We start from the raw sequence: 21,167 nt of genomic DNA on the forward strand, positions 1-21,167 counted from the left end.
AAAGGTAAATCGTCAACGCTGTGAACATCTTTTGTCTCAAATTTATTCGAGGTGATCTACGGAAATGGGTTGCACATCTGCAAATGACATTCACGCGGTTACTGTACCTCTTGTTATGACTTTAATAAAATCACAAGTGTTTTCCTCCAGTTTTGAGTGTTGATGTCCGGCTTCGCATTGACGAGCTAAATTGAAATTTGTTTACCATTTGCAGAGATGATATACACTGCCGACAGAGAGAGTGAACTACCTAGAAGACACTAATGTCAGTGCAATTTCGTGTACGCACAAACCATCAGCGGGTGTGTAAATGATTCGGAGTTGCAATTCTCTGTGGCATGTAGGATGACGACCAGGGTGCATTAGTGTTGTTCGTGCAGAGTTTTGTTACCAGACCTGGTAGGATGTACAAGGGGAGCGAACAGTGTCAGATATATAGTGATTACCGTGAAGGACACAGAGTTGCCACGTACTCAGCTGAGGCATCTTTATCAACACCTGACAGATTTCCAAAGGGGACTCTTTGAGTGTCTACATTTGGCCGGCTGGTCGACTCGTGCAGTATTCAGGTTATGTGGGACATTCGGATGTGACAGTGGCCCGATATTGGAGTGCACGGGCAAATGATAGCAGGCACACTCGTTGTCCGAGCACCATGAGGGAGGATCGCCGTACTGTGCACCCCAGCACATCATAACACTTTCACATATGCGCCTGCCATCAAAGAACAAGTAATGGACACCCTACAACATTCATTGTCATCCCGCACTGATTATCATAGACTAACCCTAGTAGAACACCCGTTCCATGCGTAGGCGGCCATTAACACAACACAAATGCCTGCGTTTACCGCGGTGTCCTGACTGCCGATGATTGGCATCGCATTGTGTTCAATGATGAATCACGTTTCTCCATAACCTGTATGACCATCGTCAGCTAATATGGGTGTGGGGGGGGGGGGGGAGGGCTGGAATTACTTTCTCCAGTGCTTTGGAGAGGCACAACAGTGTTACTACTCCTGCTGTTATGGTGTGAGGAGCCATCAGGTATGACTTAGATAACGGCTGGTAGTGATAAAGAGAACTCTCATTGCACAATGGTACATCAAGTGCATCATGGGTCTTTAAGTGTTTATTCTTATGATACAGTACTCTGGTCAAATTTTTCAACAGGATAATGCTCGTCCACACAAGACAAGTATCTCTATGAACTGTCTGCGTGATGTTGAGATATTCCTGAGGTCAAGAAGATCCTCAGCTATGTGCGTGACATATCATGTGTGGATTCTGCTCAGATGTCAACTCTGTCCCAAAGCCAATATCCAGGATATAAAGGACCAGCTACAACAACTGTAAATCACCTTGGCCCAGGAGAGAAGATAATGGCTTTATGAAACGCTTCCCAATGAAATCCGTGCACCCATCAAGGCCAGAGGGGCTTACAATGGCATACTTGTAAGTGTTGCAATACAGCCAAGTTCTCCATTCATTTGACTTGAATTCGTAATCACTGAAATAATATCACGCACTCTCTAGATTCATGAAGTTTCATTCAATTTTTTTCTCCCCTTTTGAGTACTCCACTTTTTTGTCAGGCAGTGTATACTGAATTATTGAAAACTGATGTCTTTACATATTTTTTTAAAAAAATATATCGTCTTGGTTTCTGACTTATTATTTTCCGCAGCTTAAAGTTCTGTTGGTGTAATTATTTTTATGTGTGTTGGAAGAAAACAAAGTATACGATATTTTGGAAGACAATCTTTCTGGTTTCTTCATAGGGAAATGTTACGGATTACTAGAGGCTCAATACAAACAACTGTTGTTGATGTGCTCAGCATCAGGAGGTCTTCATCATTATCACTGTTGAGTAAGTGTTCCCTCTTTCAAACAAAGGTTTTTTTTTTTGTTTGTAAGCATGATTTTGTCAAAGTGCATCCAGAACTTCTGGTCTGGTAGTGTGTATTACTTATCTAAAGTATATAATTGTGGTTGAAGCAAATAAGCTATTAATATTACTAGCTGACTAACTAAAATCTTTTAAAGTTCTTATGATTCAGAAGTCATCTGTGGGGAAGAGTTCCCTTTTTAATGTTTTACTGTTTATTAATCACAGTGCTAAGAAGTCTGTCATCTCTGTATAACCACCATTGGAAACATCGAAAAATACCTTAACTACAATGCATTGATAAAATCACTGCAAAAAAAGCATCACCAGAAAACTATGATAAAAGGAAAAGGCCATGACATTCTATAACAAAACAGCTGTAGAATAAGTGAGAAACTTTTCTTCACAGATTGTTGAAAACAAAATGAAAAGACAAAATTGTTGACACAAAGTCGTCATCTAAGGTATGTCTTGTTTCATACTTGAAATGCTTCCCAGCAGTACAAGCTAATCCTAGTCTCACAATGGTTTCATCAGTCAGATTATTTAAAATTTTTTTCAATTATACTGCTATCAGAGATCATTTGCTACCAAAATTCTGTGTTATGAAGAATTCACTTGACATTTTCAAATAACCTAAAATATATCAGTTCTTCAACCTTTCTCTACAAAGAAATTCCCAATTACCATTTGTTTATGACACAGTTATTATTTTTCAAGGGAATAAGATATGGATTGAATACATGCATATATGGCAATCAATCTCATTTCAGTAATAAAGTGTTTATTATTTCAGAACACAAATTATTTTGAAACCGAATATAGTTAAATCACTTAAGTACAGTAGCAGTTTGTTATTTTTTTTCTGACACTTAACATACGCTTACACAAAGTTTAACTGAAACACTTCGGTACAAAACAACACAAACATGTCAATTTTAGACACTTTAAATATTACATTTATGAAACTAAAAATGATGTATTTGAAAGGAATAGGCTATGTAAAACTGTTCCTGCAGTTTCTCCTTCAAGATTTCAGTGGAGCAATCAGATATGACTGTGATTGTCTACAGAACCGTATACTGGTGTTGAAAATTATAGTTGTTGCAGAGTCATTTTATTTTGTGAAAGAAGTTGCTAGTGGGTTGTACTGATATACAACAAAAAGTTACAATTTAACACATAACAAATTCTTTTATTTGCAAATAGGGAACAAGAAGCAACTGTAATCTAGAGATGCCACATGCAGACACCAATACATTGCAGGGGTTTATTAGTTATCACCATCATTTTACAATATCATTAAATTTAAGGTTTGATATAAAACAATGACTTTATTTCGGTGCATATGCATGCAAAATCGCTCTGTTTTATAGGACGACACCTCCACAATCGAAAGCATATGAAATGTAATGTTCATACATATAAATATATTTGTATTATATACTTATATGGTTTTAGAATCAGAACTAAATTTGCCTAATTTGAAAGAAATTATAAAAATCATAAAGAATAAACTTTAAAGTACCAGTACTCAGCATAATGAGCTAAATAAAGGAAGTTCTAAAATTATTTTCAAAAGCTTGTAGAAAAATCTATGTGTAAACAGACATTACAAATGGTACAACAATACACAGTCCTTACTAGAAAGTTATTACTGTCGCACTTTCGGTATATTATTTGTTTTGACTGATAGTTTTCTTATATTGTGTACCATAAGTTAATGTTAGGTGTTAAACCTTAGACATGCAGTAGATGAAACTATGGAAAATTATAACAGCATGCTCAAAATCCCATACAATTAATTACAGTTCCTCTATTTAATACTAGACTGTTATTGTGCAACACTGACAATATACAGAGGATAATGTTTTACATTACTACGGCAGATATCTGAAGAATGGGTTTTAGAAATAAGAAGCCAGTTTTGTTTTATGAAATACTACCATGTACAAAGAGAATTTGTTCCTTTTACTCATTTAAATGCATGTAATAACAACCATTTACAAGGAATTACGAAGCCTATTACTTTGTTTATATATATTTGTAATATAGATAATATTGTAATTATTTACTACAAGATGATTCGTGTGTATTACATTAAAATCAAGTTCACAATCATTTCAATATGCCTCTTTTCACTCAATCATAAATAGCTACATAAAATCTTTTCTGAACGAAATTTATCATCCCATTCACACATTTTAATTTTTTTTTTTTTGTACACATCAAGTATGCAGTTGAAGGATGTCAGATATCCCTCTTATTAACTGCAGAATGCTTTAATTTGCAGTTTATTTCGCTCTTGCATTTGAACAGTAACTACTTCAACTTTCACAATCCAGGTAAGCTATCTAATTTAATTTGCACTGTCATACAGAAAGTCACCTTCACAAGTCGTCTTTCCACTCACACAGTGTTTAAAAGATGTATAATAAGTTATAATTAATAAGTATGTTATTATATTCATACAGTCAGTTGTATTAGTTCTGTCTCGTAGATATATTCATTACACATCACCTTCCCGAAAATCTAGAACCAGTTTCAAGAGTTTCTACGATATGTGGTCTCCATCTGCTACTAGTTCTTAGAAATCGGACGCAATAGTTCATCTCCAAAACTCAAGCACAATCAATCAACGCCCGTTAAGTAGGAAAAGCTTGAAAACATGTTAAACATTTCAATGCATTTAATTACTTCTAACCAGCCTTTGCTGTGTAAGTAAAACGAGAGTTTTACCGACAATGCATGTAACAGCCTTCTTTATAACTTAAGTATTTGATAATAATAACAGTCACGTAAAAACTTTCTCTGTTTACAACCACTCGGCAACGCTATTTCTTAAGTCTGCACGCCTTTCCTAGCCCCAGTACAAGTGTTACAATTAGCAGCAAGCAATTGCAACCTTCACGGGGGCTATTTAATGTACATGTCAAGACATCTCGTCGTATCCGTCGGTGGAAAACACACCGTGAAATAAATAAATAAATGTTAATCTGATAAGTACATTTTTCACTGTTTGGTTGTCTCTGCGTTTATCGAACTGAATAGCAAGTCGCCTGTGGAACCAAATCATATCACCAGCAAACGCTTTCAGCTAACTCACTGTCCATGTAACACCATACGCTAAGCCACTGTGTGTCCAATTTGTTGCTTGGCACTTGCGGTGGCGTACGATTTCACACTGTAGTTACAGAGTTCTATGTTTCCGTTTCTTCTCAGACTTACGAACAAGATGTCTTTCTTCCCGTATTGAGGCAGTGCTTACCACTAAACTCGTACCTACGTTAAAACTGTGAGATCTACTAACTTTCCTCTTCTGTTTTCGCAAAATCACTATGTAGCGTTAAGTTGCATTAACACTGTCGTAAAAATCAAAGGCAACACAATCATCGTAAGACGTAACCGGCGTCCAGTTGGTGGATGGTACGTTACTGCCCCCACTGGCCGAACTAGGTTGCGCTCGTGAACAGAACTGAATTCTTGTAGTATCCAGCACGTGATTCTGAAACAGAGGAGAAAACTTCCATCACTCTAAACGTCATTGAGTTAGTTTTTCTATTTCGCTAAAACACGGTTTATTAACATAGTATAATAAAATACAAGCTCACTATTGAATCGGAAGTAAATAAATTGTTTTGCTAATTTAGTCTTCCTTAATTATGAATCATTGCTGGTAAGCACATGTTTGCCAAATAATGTGCACAGCTGTCGAAAACAAGTGTCTGTACAAGAACTGTAAATTTAAAACAGTAGACACTTATAACTTTTCAGAATTTTTTTGTGCGCACCCACAGGACGTGATTTGTCTCAGACCTGAAAACACCTTTTTCAGGCGACTATTAAAGAATTATTCGTTCTCGTTCCATTTAGGGGTTCAAAAGACAATACTGCTCTACTCATCATGAATTTCCTTCAGGTCTGAAACAAGTAATGGTGTATCTTTACATAGAGATTGTAGATAATCTGCGACTGGTTGCAGGTGCTAAGTATAAGATATTTTTTGTAAGCATGTTTTTTGTTGCAGTAATATTACAAAGAATTTTGAGCGATTTTACCTAGTAGTTTGTATACCGTGAAATGAACATGAAAATGAAATTCACTCATTTTGCACTAAAGATGCATTTGATTACTTTTTTGTATGATACTAAATTAGGATATATAAATTACTAGACAATGCCGACAAATCAACTAGTAATAAAAAAACTAGGCGAACGTAACAGATGAGCTATACAGATACACTGTTCAACTAACGGATAAGACAAGGAGCGTTTTACGGAACTTTTGAATGAAGTATACTACTACGCTAAGAATACTAAATTAGGATATATAAATTACTAGACAATGCCGACAAATCAACTAGTAATAAAAAAACTAGGCGAACGTAACAGATGAGCTATACAGATACACTGTTCAACTAACGGATAAGACAAGGAGCGTTTTACGGAACTTTTGAATGAAGTATACTACTACGCTAAGAAAAATTCCTGTCATTTCAAAAATGAAGACGACGAAAGTGGCTGAAAACATAATCGAATTGGGCATGACAGCAAATGGATACAAAGACAGAATACCGTTCAGCAATTCTCTGAAGAAGAGATGTTGGAGGTTTAATCTCTCCCCAAGATGACATTCATCCTCACAATGTTGGAGAAAGAAAAATGCATAGCCGCAAAATGTGTGGCTCCTGACTAAAACTCAAGTTTCAGTCGAAGCAAAGACGGTATATTTTTCATATATTTTTCGCCACAATAGTAATATATACTATGCCTAAATTTAGATTCGATGTTATATATACATTTGCATGGAAAAGCATCTAAATGTATTATAAAATAATGTATTAAAGTTCGGCGCTCGTAAACCCATTATGTAGCACAATCTATCGTCTTCTTGAAGTAAGACAGTACTATTAGTATAGGTTTCGATAAGTTCCAACGAATCTTAAGTACAAAAAAGTCAGTACAATACATAAGAGTTACTTATGCTTAGATCCACAAAGATGGACGAAGCAAAGACTTTGAGCAAATTTGTCTCCCAGTGAGCTATTCGAGATTGTATATATACGTATACAGAGTGAAGGAAAATTTGAGTAATCGTACTCCACTGCTTGATTCCCTATATACCAACATAAAAATGTGTTTTTGAAAGTGGCTTATTATTCGGCACTATCACATATAATTTCAACAAAAAGTTTCCGCCTTCTGCATTCATCTTTTGAATATAAGAATTGGGAAGTAGTTCACTCCCTAGCACTCCGATAAATCTCACAATGGACATGAGTCCCTAATATCAAAATACTCAGAAAAAGAGGCGTAAGCATTAAGAGTGTAAGAGGAAATCCATTGTTAAATGAAGAGCATGGAATGGATAGACGGAAATAATACACTGGAAGTCTCTAAGAGGAGGAACTGTCCGTTGATGTCATAGAGGAAGAATTGGAACTCGATGTGGAAGAAACACGGGATATAATGAAACACCTACAGCCGTTGTTTGGAAGTTATTTTATCGTATGGCCACCTGTTTGGGTGACTGATTACACCAGGCCTTAAGTGACATTCAGAGGTTGGCTAGAGTCGTATACACGATTCCATCAGTGGCCAACATCTATGAAGTGGCTTCCGTAGAATACTTTACAGAATACTTTACAATGTAGACACAACATCGCTTGTATAGTTTCCTACGGAAGCCACTTGCTAGATATTGACCACGCATAGGATCACGTATACGGTTGGAGTTCAACCCCTCAGCGTCATTTAAGGCCTGACGATGACACAATGAGTCACCGAAGCTGCTTACAATACAATAAAATGACATCAAAACGACGGCTGCTGTTGTTCCATTTTATTAAGTACGACGCTCGTTCAATAAGTAATGCACCACTTCTTTTTTAAAACCATTAATATACATAGACAAAAGTCCTTGTTGGTGCTTCACATTTGATGTTTGTTCTAGGCGCAGATTAAGTTCATATGGTTCAAATGGCTCTGCGCATTATGGGACTTAACATCTGAGGTCATCAGTCCCCTAGAACTTAGAACTACTTAAACCTAACTAACCTAAGGACATCACACACATCCATGCCCGAGGCAGGATTCGAACCTGCGACCGTAGCGGCCGCGCGGTTTCAGACTGAAGCGCCTAGAACCTCTCGGCCACAATGCCCGGCTGCCGGTGAAGATTCGAACCATTCTGGAAGATGGCAGAACCGTAGTACAGCATCAAAATGGCGTCTACATACGACTCACGTTGCAAGCAGCGTGCTGTTATTGAATTCTTGTGCGTAGAATAGAAACCGTGGTGAGCATCCACAAACGTTTGTGTGCAGAGTATGGCGACGCTGCAGTTCACAGGAGTACAGTTGGGCGACGGGTAAAGAAAGTTACAGACTCAGTAAAGGCAGAGCTCCATGATCAGCCACGCTCGGGACGTCGTGGCACAGCCACTGCCCCAGACATGTTGAATAGTGCGGATACTATTATTCGTACTGACCGGCACATCAAATCTCAACAATTGGCTCTACAGCATTGGAAGTGCATCTGCAATGATCGAGACTCTCGGATATTTAAAGGCGTGCTCACGATGGGTTCCACGAATGCTCATAGCGGACCACAAGATTCAAAGAAAGGCCATTTCATCTGATTTGTTGGAGCGTTTTGAGAGTGGTGCAGAGATTCTCTACGGGTAACACACTTTGAAGGTGACGAAAGTGTCAATCATGCAGTGAAAACATGGCTATGCCTACAGGACAAGAGCTTTTACCAGCAGGAAATACATGCTTTTCCACAACGTTGGCGTATGGCCATAGAACGTGATGGTAACTACATAGAAAAATGGGACATGGACACGTTGATGTATAAAATTACCAAATAAGCACCAACCAGTCGCAAGATCATGTTTTCCTTTATTTACTTTTGCAAATCGATTTCAACTGATTAACAGACGTCTGTTTAAGACAGTGTTATTATTCAGGAAACATACACGTTGAAATCACCGATGATGGCTGTTAATCAGTTGAAATCGATTTGCAAGAGTAAATAAAGGAAAGCATGATCTTGCGACTGGTTGCTGCTTATTTGGTAATTTTATGGTTTACGGTCGCTGCACAACTTGGGAACCATATGGAACCCACCATTCAGATGTTGATGTATATTATCACCAAATTCTGACTCTTAACAATAAACATGTTCTGAGAAAAAAATGTGGGGCGTTATTTATTGAATGGCCCTCGTAATAACTGAGCAGGCTGGGTGTAAGTGCTTCTCTGAGATAAAAAGGTTAGCATGGGAGAGGCTGATAACCCCAAAAAGGACCAAAAAAGGCAAAAGAACTTCCATTTACGCATCCTACGGGATGCTGTATCTCTGCACCCACTGTGGTCCGATAGGCTAAACAACTAACGGCATCCTCCAGCGTGCTATAGCTCTGCGCCCACTGTCTTCGAGACTGGCTGCACAGTTTGAGGGCAAGAGAAACACGACAGTACAAGGACGTAGCAGGGACGACGTCACGTCTGCAGCGTGACTCCTCTAGTCCCGTCTCGTCTACGCCGAGTCGGCGTGGCGCCGTGATTGATAGTAAGGTAGCAAGTGGTGGGCGGGGGTTCGGGGTGGGAGGTTCAGAGCGAGCGGCGGCGGCGAATATCGCGCCGAGCCGGCCGGCCCAGGAACAATGATTGATGAAAGATCATCCTTCGCTCGCAACAAAGCGCCTCCAGTGGCGGCGCGCCGGGAAAAAATAGCGACAAGCAGAGGACGGGGGACGGCGGCGGGGCGCGCGCTGTTGCGAAGGCGGCGGTCGCTTCTTCTGGCGCGCCGTAATTAAACTAAAGCACCAAGTCATTATGTCGGGGACCGCGCTTCTTGTAAGACGCCGGCTGCCTTCCCTCCATACACACACACACACACACACACACACACACACACACACACAGCGCCGACTACAAAACTGTTTCATTTTTTTCTTTCCCCTCTTGTCCCCTGCCGAAAGTTGAGGTCGCATCCTTGGACAAGACGAGTAAGCCAACGTGACATCCGAGCGGAGATTAGCCGCATCGAGCACCAACAGTGAGAACGATTTTTCGGTACCCGCCGCAGGTAAACAAAAACTCAGGACATTCGTCTTCTTTTACTATGTTGATAGCGATACGTAGTCCGCATCAAATTACAGAAGAAGCTCTCTAGAGAAATTGACATTGTGCTGAGCGGCAGGACAGAGACTTTCCTTGTTGCAATGTCGGACGTACAGGTCGCTGTGGCCAAGTCAGCGATGGCTCGAACCCTCATCGTAATTGACGATACGGTATCTCAACCACCACCGACATCACAGTGGTGTATGTTGCGTCCTCCTGGCTGCACAGCCAATGACCTATCGATGCCACTCAAAGAGATACTTGCATCTCGGTGAAAATTTCCGAGACACTAGTATTCGCCGGTGATACGGTAGGCCAGCCTCAAGTACTGTCAAACAGTAATCGTCAATTTGCGGAAACCCTTACGTTTGGCTGCTGGAGACCTGGCAGTCATAGTATTTAATGATCATGACAGTCTACAACTTATAAAATGGTTCAAATGGCTCTGAGCACTATGGGACTTAACATCTGAGGTCATCAGTCCCCTAGAACTTAGAACTACTTAAACCTAACTAACCTAAGGGCATCACACACAACCATGCCCGAGGCAGGATTCGAACCTGCGACCGTAGCGGTCACGCAGTTCCAGACTTTAGCGCCTAGAACCGCTCGGCCACCCCGGCCGGCTACAATTTATATTTGCTTTTAGGTGAGAAGCACAATATCTACACTTATTTACTACATTTGTTTATGTTTCATTTCTTCGTGATTAGTTTTTTCGGATCCCAACTCCACTCTCGAACGCTCATTCACGTCAAAGTTGCGAAAAGATTTCAATACACAGTGACAAAATAAAATTGGCCGGGAGATATTGAATGCACCTTAAGATAGGCAATCCAACTTACAGCATCCGCATCAGGTAAGGATGACGTACGTTGGGTTGGCTATCTTATGGTGCATGAAAAATTTTCTGCGCTAGTTTAATTTTGCCCCCTCTGTATAAATAAATAAAATAGAAACAACGTGTAGATGTGAAACTTCTATTTTCAAAACCAATATTGTTTCGAGTACTGGTGTAAAAATAAAATTTTCGTGAAATTACGGACACGATCTTGAAATGTACGGTCTACAAATATGTTGTATATACAAGTCTCATCTACTAATGTCAGTCTGAACTATTTACAGGCACTAAATAAAAATTATCCTCGTAAATGGCTCTGCAATATACTGAAAACTTCCAGAATCGATCTTCAACTCTACAACGGAGTGTATAACGATATGAAACTTCCGAGAAGATGAAAACTGAGTTTCTGACCCGGTCTCGAAGTCGGAACCTTCGCCTTTCGCGAACAGTGTTCTTACTGACTAAACTATCTAAGCACGTCTACCAACTGCACCTCACATTTCTGCCAGCACCAGGCAAGGTTCCGAGTTCAAACACCGGTCTGTCACACAACTTCAATCTGCAAGGAAGCTTCATTCTGAAAATTACGTTGCAGGATTAACGGACAACCGGCGTTGTGTTAGTACAGAAATAGAGGATATATGAGAGCTACATCCACTCCAGTGTGTTCGGAATGTGGCTCTGTATGCCCGACCGTCGCATCCCAAAACATGTTCCGTTCCCTAAACCAAGTAAGTGCCCGGCGCCAAGCTAGAGAGCAAAAGAAGAGGTTAATAGCATCTAAACTAACTTGAATCAGTTTAGCATCATCACAGACAACTGGGGAACATGCAGCCTTGACAGACCGACCTGAAGAGAAACCATTTATGGAGAAAGAGCGCTCGTCATAGAACAGACACGCTTTACCACATGGAGAAAGTGAGCAAGAAGAAAGCTCAGAAGAGTTTTGAGGGGAAACAGCAGGTCATGAGCTCTTTCTCTCATATATGATCGCGACCACTGCGGTGCAGTTCGCTCATGCTGTGGGTTGATCAAATGCCTAACAATTCATTCATAAGAAGACACATATTCGCCTGTGTTCAAGTAATAACAGCGACGTATGCTCATTTCAACGAGCGTATTCGCCAACAGTCGGCAAATAACGGACCCTCGCGGCAGGGGATGAAGCCTAGCTGTTTTTCACAGTTGGGCAGCGGCCTACCTTGCAGGGGCGACTTGACGTCCCTCTCGGCGTGTTGCTGCTGCTGTTGCTGTTGCTGTTGCTGCTGCTGTTGTTGTTGGCGCGATTTTCTCTCTAACTCGAGCTCCTGTGCCAGAGACTCTGAAACAAGAGCAAAGGCCCAGATTAAAATCTCCATATCGTCTTAAACGTGCAACAACTTCGGCACAACGGCCGTCAGCAGGAAAGCAGCGTTACAATTTGTACAAAACAATGTAGAAAGTACCATTCATTGACTTTTATATTCTAATCATTATCATTTCAAGATCATCAAGTGTTATCATGTCCAGAGATTAAATGTTATTAAGACATGAAACCTGATTATTAAGGTCAGCTAGTGATATCACCTGCATTAAGTTTTTACCTCCACGAAAATTTTGAGGTATAGGCAGTGAGATTATTTGAGTGTTAAAAAATTACGTATCAGTTTCATCAAAGTCGTCAAGCTCTTTTACAAGCCAATATCGACACATGGAAACAGAGCAATTTATACTTTTGTTCTCCATGTTTAGTTCGTAGGTAATACCACCAATGGCACTTATCTTTGTGTTCTGGATTTGAAAGGTCAAAAATGTGATAACAATGGATGAAGAATCATCATTCGCTATCATCATTTAGAAGTTTATTTTTTAGTAGTTAAATAATATAGGAATTCCTTAGCACTGATAAGGAATATCTAATTATTATCTCCATCAGCAACAACAGCATCATCATCAACCATTTCGGGTTTATTGCCTCCTCTAGACTTATTCATTCATGTGACGGTAGTAAACCACTTTGGTATTGTAAGCAGTAACAAAAAAGTGGTTCAAATGGCCCTGAGCACTATGGGACTTAACTTCTGAGGTCATCAGTCCCCTAGAACTTAGAACTACTTAAACCTAACCAACCTAAGGACATCAGACACATCCATGCCCGAGGCAGGATTCGAACCTGCGACCGTAGCAGTCACGAGTTTCCAGACTGAAGCGCCTAGAACCGCTCCGCCACTCCGGCCTGCTAAGCAGTAACACATGCAAGATACTCAGCGTAGATACATATAAAGGTAGAAAGAAGCACAAGGACGAAATTAGAAACACAGGTTATGAGAACTGATTTAAGATTAGGAAGGTCTACCAAGTCAAATGAAACAACACGCTGAGTGCCTGTGAAAACGGAGATTATATGGACCCTTTCAATGGAACCATGAGTTTAACAGTAAACGAGATTGTCGGCAGGAAGAAATCAAAAGAAAAGAACGTATATAATAGTACGAAGTAGCTATTAGATAGAGGCTGAGAGTTTCAATCGAGAGATAATATAAATATCATAAAATATTCTAAATTTTAAAAATCAAATTATTCGTAAATATCTGCGATATTGTGTGAGAAGACACGATGAAAATTTATTGCAAAAAAACAATATGAATAAAACAAAACAGATTTACGTCGAATACATACTACATTTCATCAGTTAATATGCAAGAGGTGGCGGTAATTACAAACAGAGAGTAAATTTGGTTCCAAGATGTCTTCTTATGGATTTATTGCTTAAGACCTGAATGAAAGATACAGATAGTTATTAATGGAGGTAATAGCATTCTCTAAAATAATGTCAGATAAGGTGTACATGAAAGTTATGAAGAAAAGGCCACTATAGGTAACGTTGTTTCAAAGAGACATGATCAGAATTTGAAGTAAAGTAGAGAAGAAGAACTGGTGTAATCATTTACAGAGTGTTTGCGAAATAAGAAAATTCCTTATAACTGGAAGAAGAAATGACCATCAGCGCCACTGTAAAACATTCGTCCCAAGTTTACTTTAGTCCCTTACGTTACACAGGGTTCAGCTCTAGATGACAATGGTCAATTTTTAGATTTCAAGAAGAGAAAAAAATGCGATAACAAAATTAGGGCACTTAAAAGACACATACTGACTTAACAGACAGAGGTCAAAATGGTCGTCAGAAGATGGTAAGTACCAAACTTGCCGAAACATTGTGTCAAGACCACATCATTGCAGCTACATCTACGTGATTACTCTAAAATTCACTGTTACGTGTTTCGCACAGAGTTCATAGTATCATTTTCACATTTCTCTGCCCTTCCATTGTCGAATATGACTCGGGAAGAATAAACACATAAATATTTCCATTCTAGCTCTGATTTCTCTCACCTGCCCACGACGGTCCTTTCTCCATGTGTGTTTTGGCATGTGTGTTTTGGCATTCGGAGAGAAAGGTGGTGATTTTAATTTTGTGAACTCCCCGTAACGGTCAATAGCTTTACTTTAATTAATGCCACCGGCGTTCGCTTATCGTAACCTTGACACTGTGTCCCTAACACACGGCTGATCAACTCAGAGGACCTGATCCGAGAAAGCCAGCGCTCTCACCGAACCGCAGAAGCTCTTGAGGAAGCGAACTGTGGTTCAGGGAACCACCACTACACTGCTGCGAGGTTCAACGTACCGTCGCCGACGGACAGCCCCCTAGAAGGCGCCCCCTCGGACGAACGACGCCCCAGCATCGTGGCGACGCCTCGGCCCCGGTGCCTGGCGCAGTCGGCAGCCGCAGTCAGGAGAAGGGAGACGGTTTATATGCTAAACCGGTTGTCGCCGGCGCTGCGCGGTGCCTTTTGTTATTGTGTTAGTGCGGGGCGCGATAATTGCTTTACGCAGTCGCACCTTTGTTCGCGCCCAGGCGACGCCGCTTAGCGCCGTTTAGAGGCGCGGTACTGGTCGGCGAAGCGGCCGGGATTACGTCTGCTCGGAGAGAACGCAAAGTGGGTTTGCCGCGCGCCTAATATTCCTTCCTCGGTGACACCCGGCCCGGCCTCCGGCAGTAGACCTCCCTTCATCTCATTTCACACCGACAATAATCTGAATGTTAAAGGACTTATCCCGGGACCACCGCTAGGAAAGTGGAATTATTTTCCGCCGGCGCTTTGTGGCCCTTGTTCTTGCGCGGCCAGGGGTGTACAGAGGGACGCTGCGGCCGCAGATGCTGCCTGCGTGAGGGGGCGCCAAGAACTTCCACAACTGTTGCCCAGAATACTGGTTGAACAGTAGGTGAATGGTAGTATTAAAATCTGCCACTGGCTGAAACTTCTACAAGGCAGGCAGAATGTAAGTGGCATCATCTCCTGGGTCGTATTTAAGAGCCACGAATACGCCCAGCGTTCATAGCTTTCTCTCGACCCAAACAACTGTTTCCACAGGAGTGACGGGTGGAGCTGAGTGGGTTGCAGGAGTTGCCGACTTGTTCAGGTTGAACCCTACTGTCGCCTACGGTACTCCAGATCCGTTGCCCCATCCGCGAAGCTTATGCACCGTACCAGAGATCTCCTCCTCCGCCGCAGCTGCCGTTGGGGGCTTCACCCACAACCTTGGGCAGAACTGGGGTGAGAGAGAGAGGAAATTGAAAGTCACCCTCAGGCCTCGAAACCTAATACCATTGGGGTCGAAAAACAAGAGTTGGCCAAGGGAGGCCGCAGGAAAGAAAACAGGAGGGGTCTGACCCAAGTAAGTGGAAGCAATGTCAGACTCATCTCGGAGCCCTACGGATGTCACCTGCGAATTTCTAGATGAAGTCCCCTGGGATCATAAGTGGCACCTTGGAGTAGTTAACCCATCTTGCACCAACCGCACCCAGGGTAGATGTTGCCTATCTTAAGGCGCATGCAATATTTCCCAGGTCAATTTTATTTTGCCCAGCCTCGCAAAGGAGTTTTATTATTATTCTGCTATCCTCATCTACAAGAAAAGAAAAAGGGAGGAAGATACTATTCGTCTAATAACATGGATCTACCTCAACTGTAGATTTCCGGAAACCACACTACAGTGTACGATGGTGAGTGCTCGATGTATCACTGGTTTTTTTACGTGTCTATCTGCAGTCGCAAACGCTCCAACTGAAGAGACTTTTTTTTTTTAAGTTGCCTGTCTATCCACAGGTCTGATTCTCTCTTCCACATTTCCCCATCTTCAGTTAACAATGTTCGTGAGTATTTAGCTAGTACACCGACCGCCCTCTATTACATGTTGTGTCAGCCTCTGCTACTTATCCCTACTATTGCTGCTTCTGGCTGCCGTAACATATGATTTACTGACCTGACCCTTATTCTAGTAACGACTTTTGATAGACTTGTCCCGCTTTTAATTAATTAATTTATTTATTTATTTGTTTTATCTTCGTTTCATCGTTTCATGGATTTTGCGTGTGTGAGTGTGTGTACGACATGGACTTAAAAGGAGTTCTACAAATTGTTCTTCAGAACGAACGTATAATTAATGTCTATTATGTAAGTTATTCATATATGCTGTGAGAGAAGGCGACAAGCAGACACGGATGCCAGGCGACTGTTTTGGATTGATTACGGCTACCCGAAGATGAGCATATGGTCAAATAAGTAAACGCTTCATAAATTAGACATGACTGTTACTGTGAATGAATCTTATATACAGTACAGTGACTGAGTGGAGCACTAGATGTCCTTAGGAACCAAAAATGTGTTGTCTTATTAAGTACTGTCTGCTCTGAATGTACATCACAGATCCCTCTAACATAGAGCTAAGGCGAACATTCTGTAAGCTTACTTGTAATATACTGAAAATCGTTGACGAGCCTGTTTACCGCCGCTTGAAAGATTGATTTTTGACACATTCAGTGTCTTTTATGCCCAAAAGTAGTTTTAAAATTTCTTCTATTTTTGATGCATCAACGGGAATGTCTTTTAGTGTCGTGTGATCAACTACGTACACACCATCACGTTAGGTAACCTGCACAATTTCTGGACCTTAAAGAGCAAGATTGAAATCGCACAGTATGTGCATCCTACAGCTCTCTTACAATCCAACACTCGTGACATTGCTGCCAGCAGATCTTTATGTACGAAAACATCAATAACCGATGGACAGGTCTGCAGTGGTAAACTCTGGTACAAACTACATTAAAAAATAACAATAACCACGTATAGAGTAGTGACTTCTGACGTTTTCCTAGCATGATGTATGGAATCTCTACAGCCAGTTCTCTATCCCAGCTTGCGATTCTGTCACTCAATATAATATTTCGACGAATTTCTTCTGGAAGTGCATCACGGACATGAAAGATTTTAAGATAAACTTCGATCCACCAGGCTGTATTTTAGAACTGTTCCTGATAAGGCACTACTAGTTTCGAGCATGGCACATTTTCAAGTGCACCTATTGGAAAAAGATAAACGGTGATAAATGGGGCACTGTAGCGTGGGGATGCTGGCCTGCGTGAGTCTCGAGAGCTTAACAATTTATAGATCGTAAATTCGTTGGGTACATGGAGGGAACTACAAGAACAAATATGATGGAGCGGAGGAACACATATAATTACGGGAAGAAAGACGATTGGAGAAGCGGTCAGAGATCGAACTAGCAGAGCAAAATGGTGACTTTGGATTACACAGAACGGACTACTCTTGCAATATCTGTGGAGACCAGAGATCAAATTAACAGAGCGAGATGTCCACCGGCTCGAGCGTCGTCCAGTGGAGGCTTCCACAAATCACAGTGACGATCCTGAATGCCTGTAGACCTCCTTTCCTCTCGGGCGCTAGTCACATGGGATTTGGCTGTCTACTGCATTGCCACTCAGGACACCTCCATTACTAACTCTATTAGTACATCCAAACGTCAAAGTTACCAAAAACATTTCAGCCTTGCGCACTGTCTACGTTTTGCACCACGCAGAACTGTCCTCTACAGTTTTCTACGAACGCTTGTCTGGTCTCAAGATTTATATTTTTGGTCATTAGGAGAAGTTTCTTTTTATATGAAGCAGGTGTAAACGCAGAAGCATGTAGCTTCAGTTGTAGAGGAATTCCGCCTTGTACAAGACACCTTTGCAGTTTTGCTTCCACCCAGACCTACAACATTCACAAGCTCATTATGGAGCTTCAGACTAAAGAAGTAAGTAGGTGAGGCCGCGGACTTGTGCCAGCGCCGGCCGCGTCGCGGGCCACAAACGTCGCCGTCGTTGGACACCCTCTGGGTGTTCCGTGCTGTGCTGTGCTTTGCACGCCGCGGCGCGGCTCTGGCCCCGGGCCCCTCGCTAAATCCTCACCGCTAACTACAAAGATATTATACTCGGCGTCTCGGCGCCCTCAGACGACTAAAATACATTTTCATCTCAATGCTCGTAATCCCGGGGCGAGCGGGCGCGCCGGCGAGTTTATTCAATTTCATGCTCCGCTTGTTGCATATTACAATTTAAACATTTTCTTCCTCTGCCGAGAGCGCCTTCCCTCTCGTGCCTTCCTTTCTTACTTCCTTTAACGTCAAAATGACTTCTTTCAGAGGAGATAAAGGTGTCTTCCTATCAAAATGGTAAACGCCTGGGGGTGAGCAATCTCTAACTCAGGCTCGCGCGTCGTCAGCACTTCTTCCCGTCGCAGTCCCATAGCGGGGAACCCCACAAGTCATGACTCTGCTGCAGAGATTTTCAGGTACATTCTTTATACTAATCTTTATTCTTTTCCTTTTGGCACCAGCCCATCACCTTATCGATCTTCATCCCTTTGATCGTAAGTCATGTTAATCATAGTCGCTATCTAGAAACTTCCCTTCGAACTAACGAATATTCACGCATCTGGTGGTTTTCACAGTATTCTTTCCATTGGCCTGCCTTTACATTAGTTCTATTCAGTCTTACACTTCGATTTCGTTTTTGGGTCCTGTTTTGAAACTTAACGGCAGTTCCTCCTCAACTCTTATGTACAGCTGAGTGCGTGCGTTCGTGTGTGTGTGTGTGTGTGTGTGTGTGTGTGTGTGTGTGTGTGTGTGTTTTCGTGTTGAAGGGCTGAAGATCCTTTCTTCTCCTTCTTCCCCAATGACAACGTCTTTTTACATTACTTTTACATTCATTTTATTTTTTAAATGTTCGTGCATCCAAATTGCTGACAAGAATAATATACAGGAATACGCAGAAAAAAATGAAGATCTGTTAGATGAGGAACAGTTTGAATTTAGGAAGGAAAAAGGCACCAGAGAGGCAGTTCTGAAGTTGCAGTTGATAATGAAAGCAAGACTGAGTAAAAATAAAGACACGTTCGTCGGCCTGGAAAAAGCGCTCGACAACGTCAAATGGTGGAAGGTGATCCAAATTCTGAGAAAAATGTGGTGAGGTACAGGGAAAAGCTAGTAGTATACTACATACACTAGAGCCAAGGGGAAACAATAAGACTGGAAGACCAAGAATGAAGTGCTCTGATTAAAACAGGCGTAACACTTTGATGCAGTCTCTCGCCCCTACTATTCAATCTACACATCGAAGAAGCAATGAGGGAAATAAACGAAAGGTTCAAGAGTGGATTTGAAATTCAGGGTGAAAGGATATCCTTGATAAGACTCGCTGATGGCATTGCTATCCACAGTGAAAGCGAGGAAGAATTACAGGATCTGCTGAATGGAATTAACAGTCTAATGAGCACAGAATATGCACTGAGGGTAAATCGAAGAAAGACCAAAGTAATGAGAAGTATCAGGAGCGAGGACACAGAGAAAATTAACTTGAGGATTGGTGATAATGAAGTACCTAGGTAGCAAAATAATGCGTAGCGGAAGAAGCAAGGAGGTCATAAAAAGCAGACTAGGACTGCCAAAAGGGCATTCCTGACCAAGAGAAGCCGACTATTATCAAATATAGGCGTTAATTTGAGGAAGAAATTTCTGAGAATGTACGTTTGGAACACAGCGCTGTATGGTAGTGAGACATGGACTGATGGAAAACCGGAACAGATAAGAATAGAGGCATTTGAGGTGTGGTGCTACAAAGAATGCTGAAAATTTATTGGAGTGATAAGGTAAGGAATGAGGAGGTTCTCCACAGAACCGAGGAGGAAAGGAACAAATGGAAAAGGGACAGGATAATATCACATCTGTTAAGAGATCCGGAATAACTTCCATGATACCAGAGAATGCTGTAGAGAGTAAAAACAGCAGAGATATAGATTGGAATCACCATAATGAAAACACTCCGCCTTTCATGGTTGAAAGTTGATGATGCATCACACAATTCTGTTAACAGTCTTTCTCTATTTTTGCCAGTCTTTTACATCTCAAAGTAGGTGGCTCCATGTTTGGTGTGTCTTTTCTTTTATCTGGTCTGTCTATTGTCTCGGTGGTCTTCCCTGCAATCTTTTTCCTTCAACTTTGGCTTGGATGATCATCTTTTCTGAGTTCTCTTCCTGTTGTTGAATTATGTGACCAAAGATGACAAAAGAACTGCAGGATTCGCGACGAACAAATACTAGTCAACATCTTCTCCAACCTCAGTTCCTGAAGGACTGATTTGTTGATCCGTTTGTTCATCCATGATATTCTCGGCAACCTCCTATACGTCCAGATCTCAAATTCATGAATTCTATTGCGGTCCCCTTCAGTTATTGTCCGTGTTTCAGCGCTGTAAAGGAAAACTGGAAACACCAAATATTTCAGCACTCTCAGTTTAGTACGTCTGATTAGGGGTCGATCTTTCCGAAGCATTTTCAGCTTCGATGCAGCTTCCCTACCCGGAACAATCCTACGCCATATTTCTTGTGTAGAGCCACGCTCTTTCTGAACCAATGAGCCCAGGTAGACAAAGGGATCCACTTTTTCATATTCTGATAGTACATCAGTAGCTGGTAGTGACTCACCTCTGTCAGTAATCATAATCTTGGTCTTTTTCTTATTAACTGGCAATCAAAGTTTCTCGCTTGCTCTCTTAACCCTATCCAGTAGTTCCTAAATTTCCATTTGTGATTCTGCGCACGGTGTGGTGTCATCAGCAAATCTTAAATCACTGATTCATCGTCCTCCAATTCGGATCCCACCATTCCAGCCCCGAAGACTTTTCCTCATAACATATTCTCCATAGATCTTAGATAGAGTGGGGGATAGAATGCATCCCTGTCGAACTCCTTTACACAGTTAAAAAGCACTTGAAAGAGTTTTATCTAGTCTGATTATTGCCGGTGTGGCGCGAGGGGTTATTACTAAAATTTTTGAGAGCAGTACCTTGCAAAGCTCTAGGCAACCTCTTAAGTAACATGTTAAGCAATAGGCGGTTTAAAGTAAATCAAGGAGAAGAGAAAAGCA

The 21,167-nt window shown here is 41.4% G+C and overlaps 1 protein-coding gene across 1 annotated transcript in view; it reads right to left on the minus strand.

Moving 5' to 3' along the window:
- Window positions 1–2,731: 2,731 nt before the first annotated feature.
- LOC126195260 (dachshund homolog 2) overlaps window positions 2,732–21,167 on the minus strand; it is a 1,077,114-nt gene continuing 1,058,678 nt past the window's right edge. Inside the window, exons 13-14 of the mRNA XM_049933786.1 lie at window positions 12,061–12,180; window positions 2,732–5,392 (exon numbers count right to left, since the gene is read on the minus strand). Coding sequence (XP_049789743.1) covers window positions 5,340–5,392; window positions 12,061–12,180 — 173 coding nt within the window. The 3' untranslated portion in view covers window positions 2,732–5,339. The remainder of the gene's footprint in view (window positions 5,393–12,060; window positions 12,181–21,167) is intronic.

The sequence above is a fragment of the Schistocerca nitens genome, chromosome 7 (assembly GCF_023898315.1).
Source record: "Schistocerca nitens isolate TAMUIC-IGC-003100 chromosome 7, iqSchNite1.1, whole genome shotgun sequence".
Lineage (NCBI taxonomy): Eukaryota > Metazoa > Arthropoda > Insecta > Orthoptera > Acrididae > Schistocerca > Schistocerca nitens.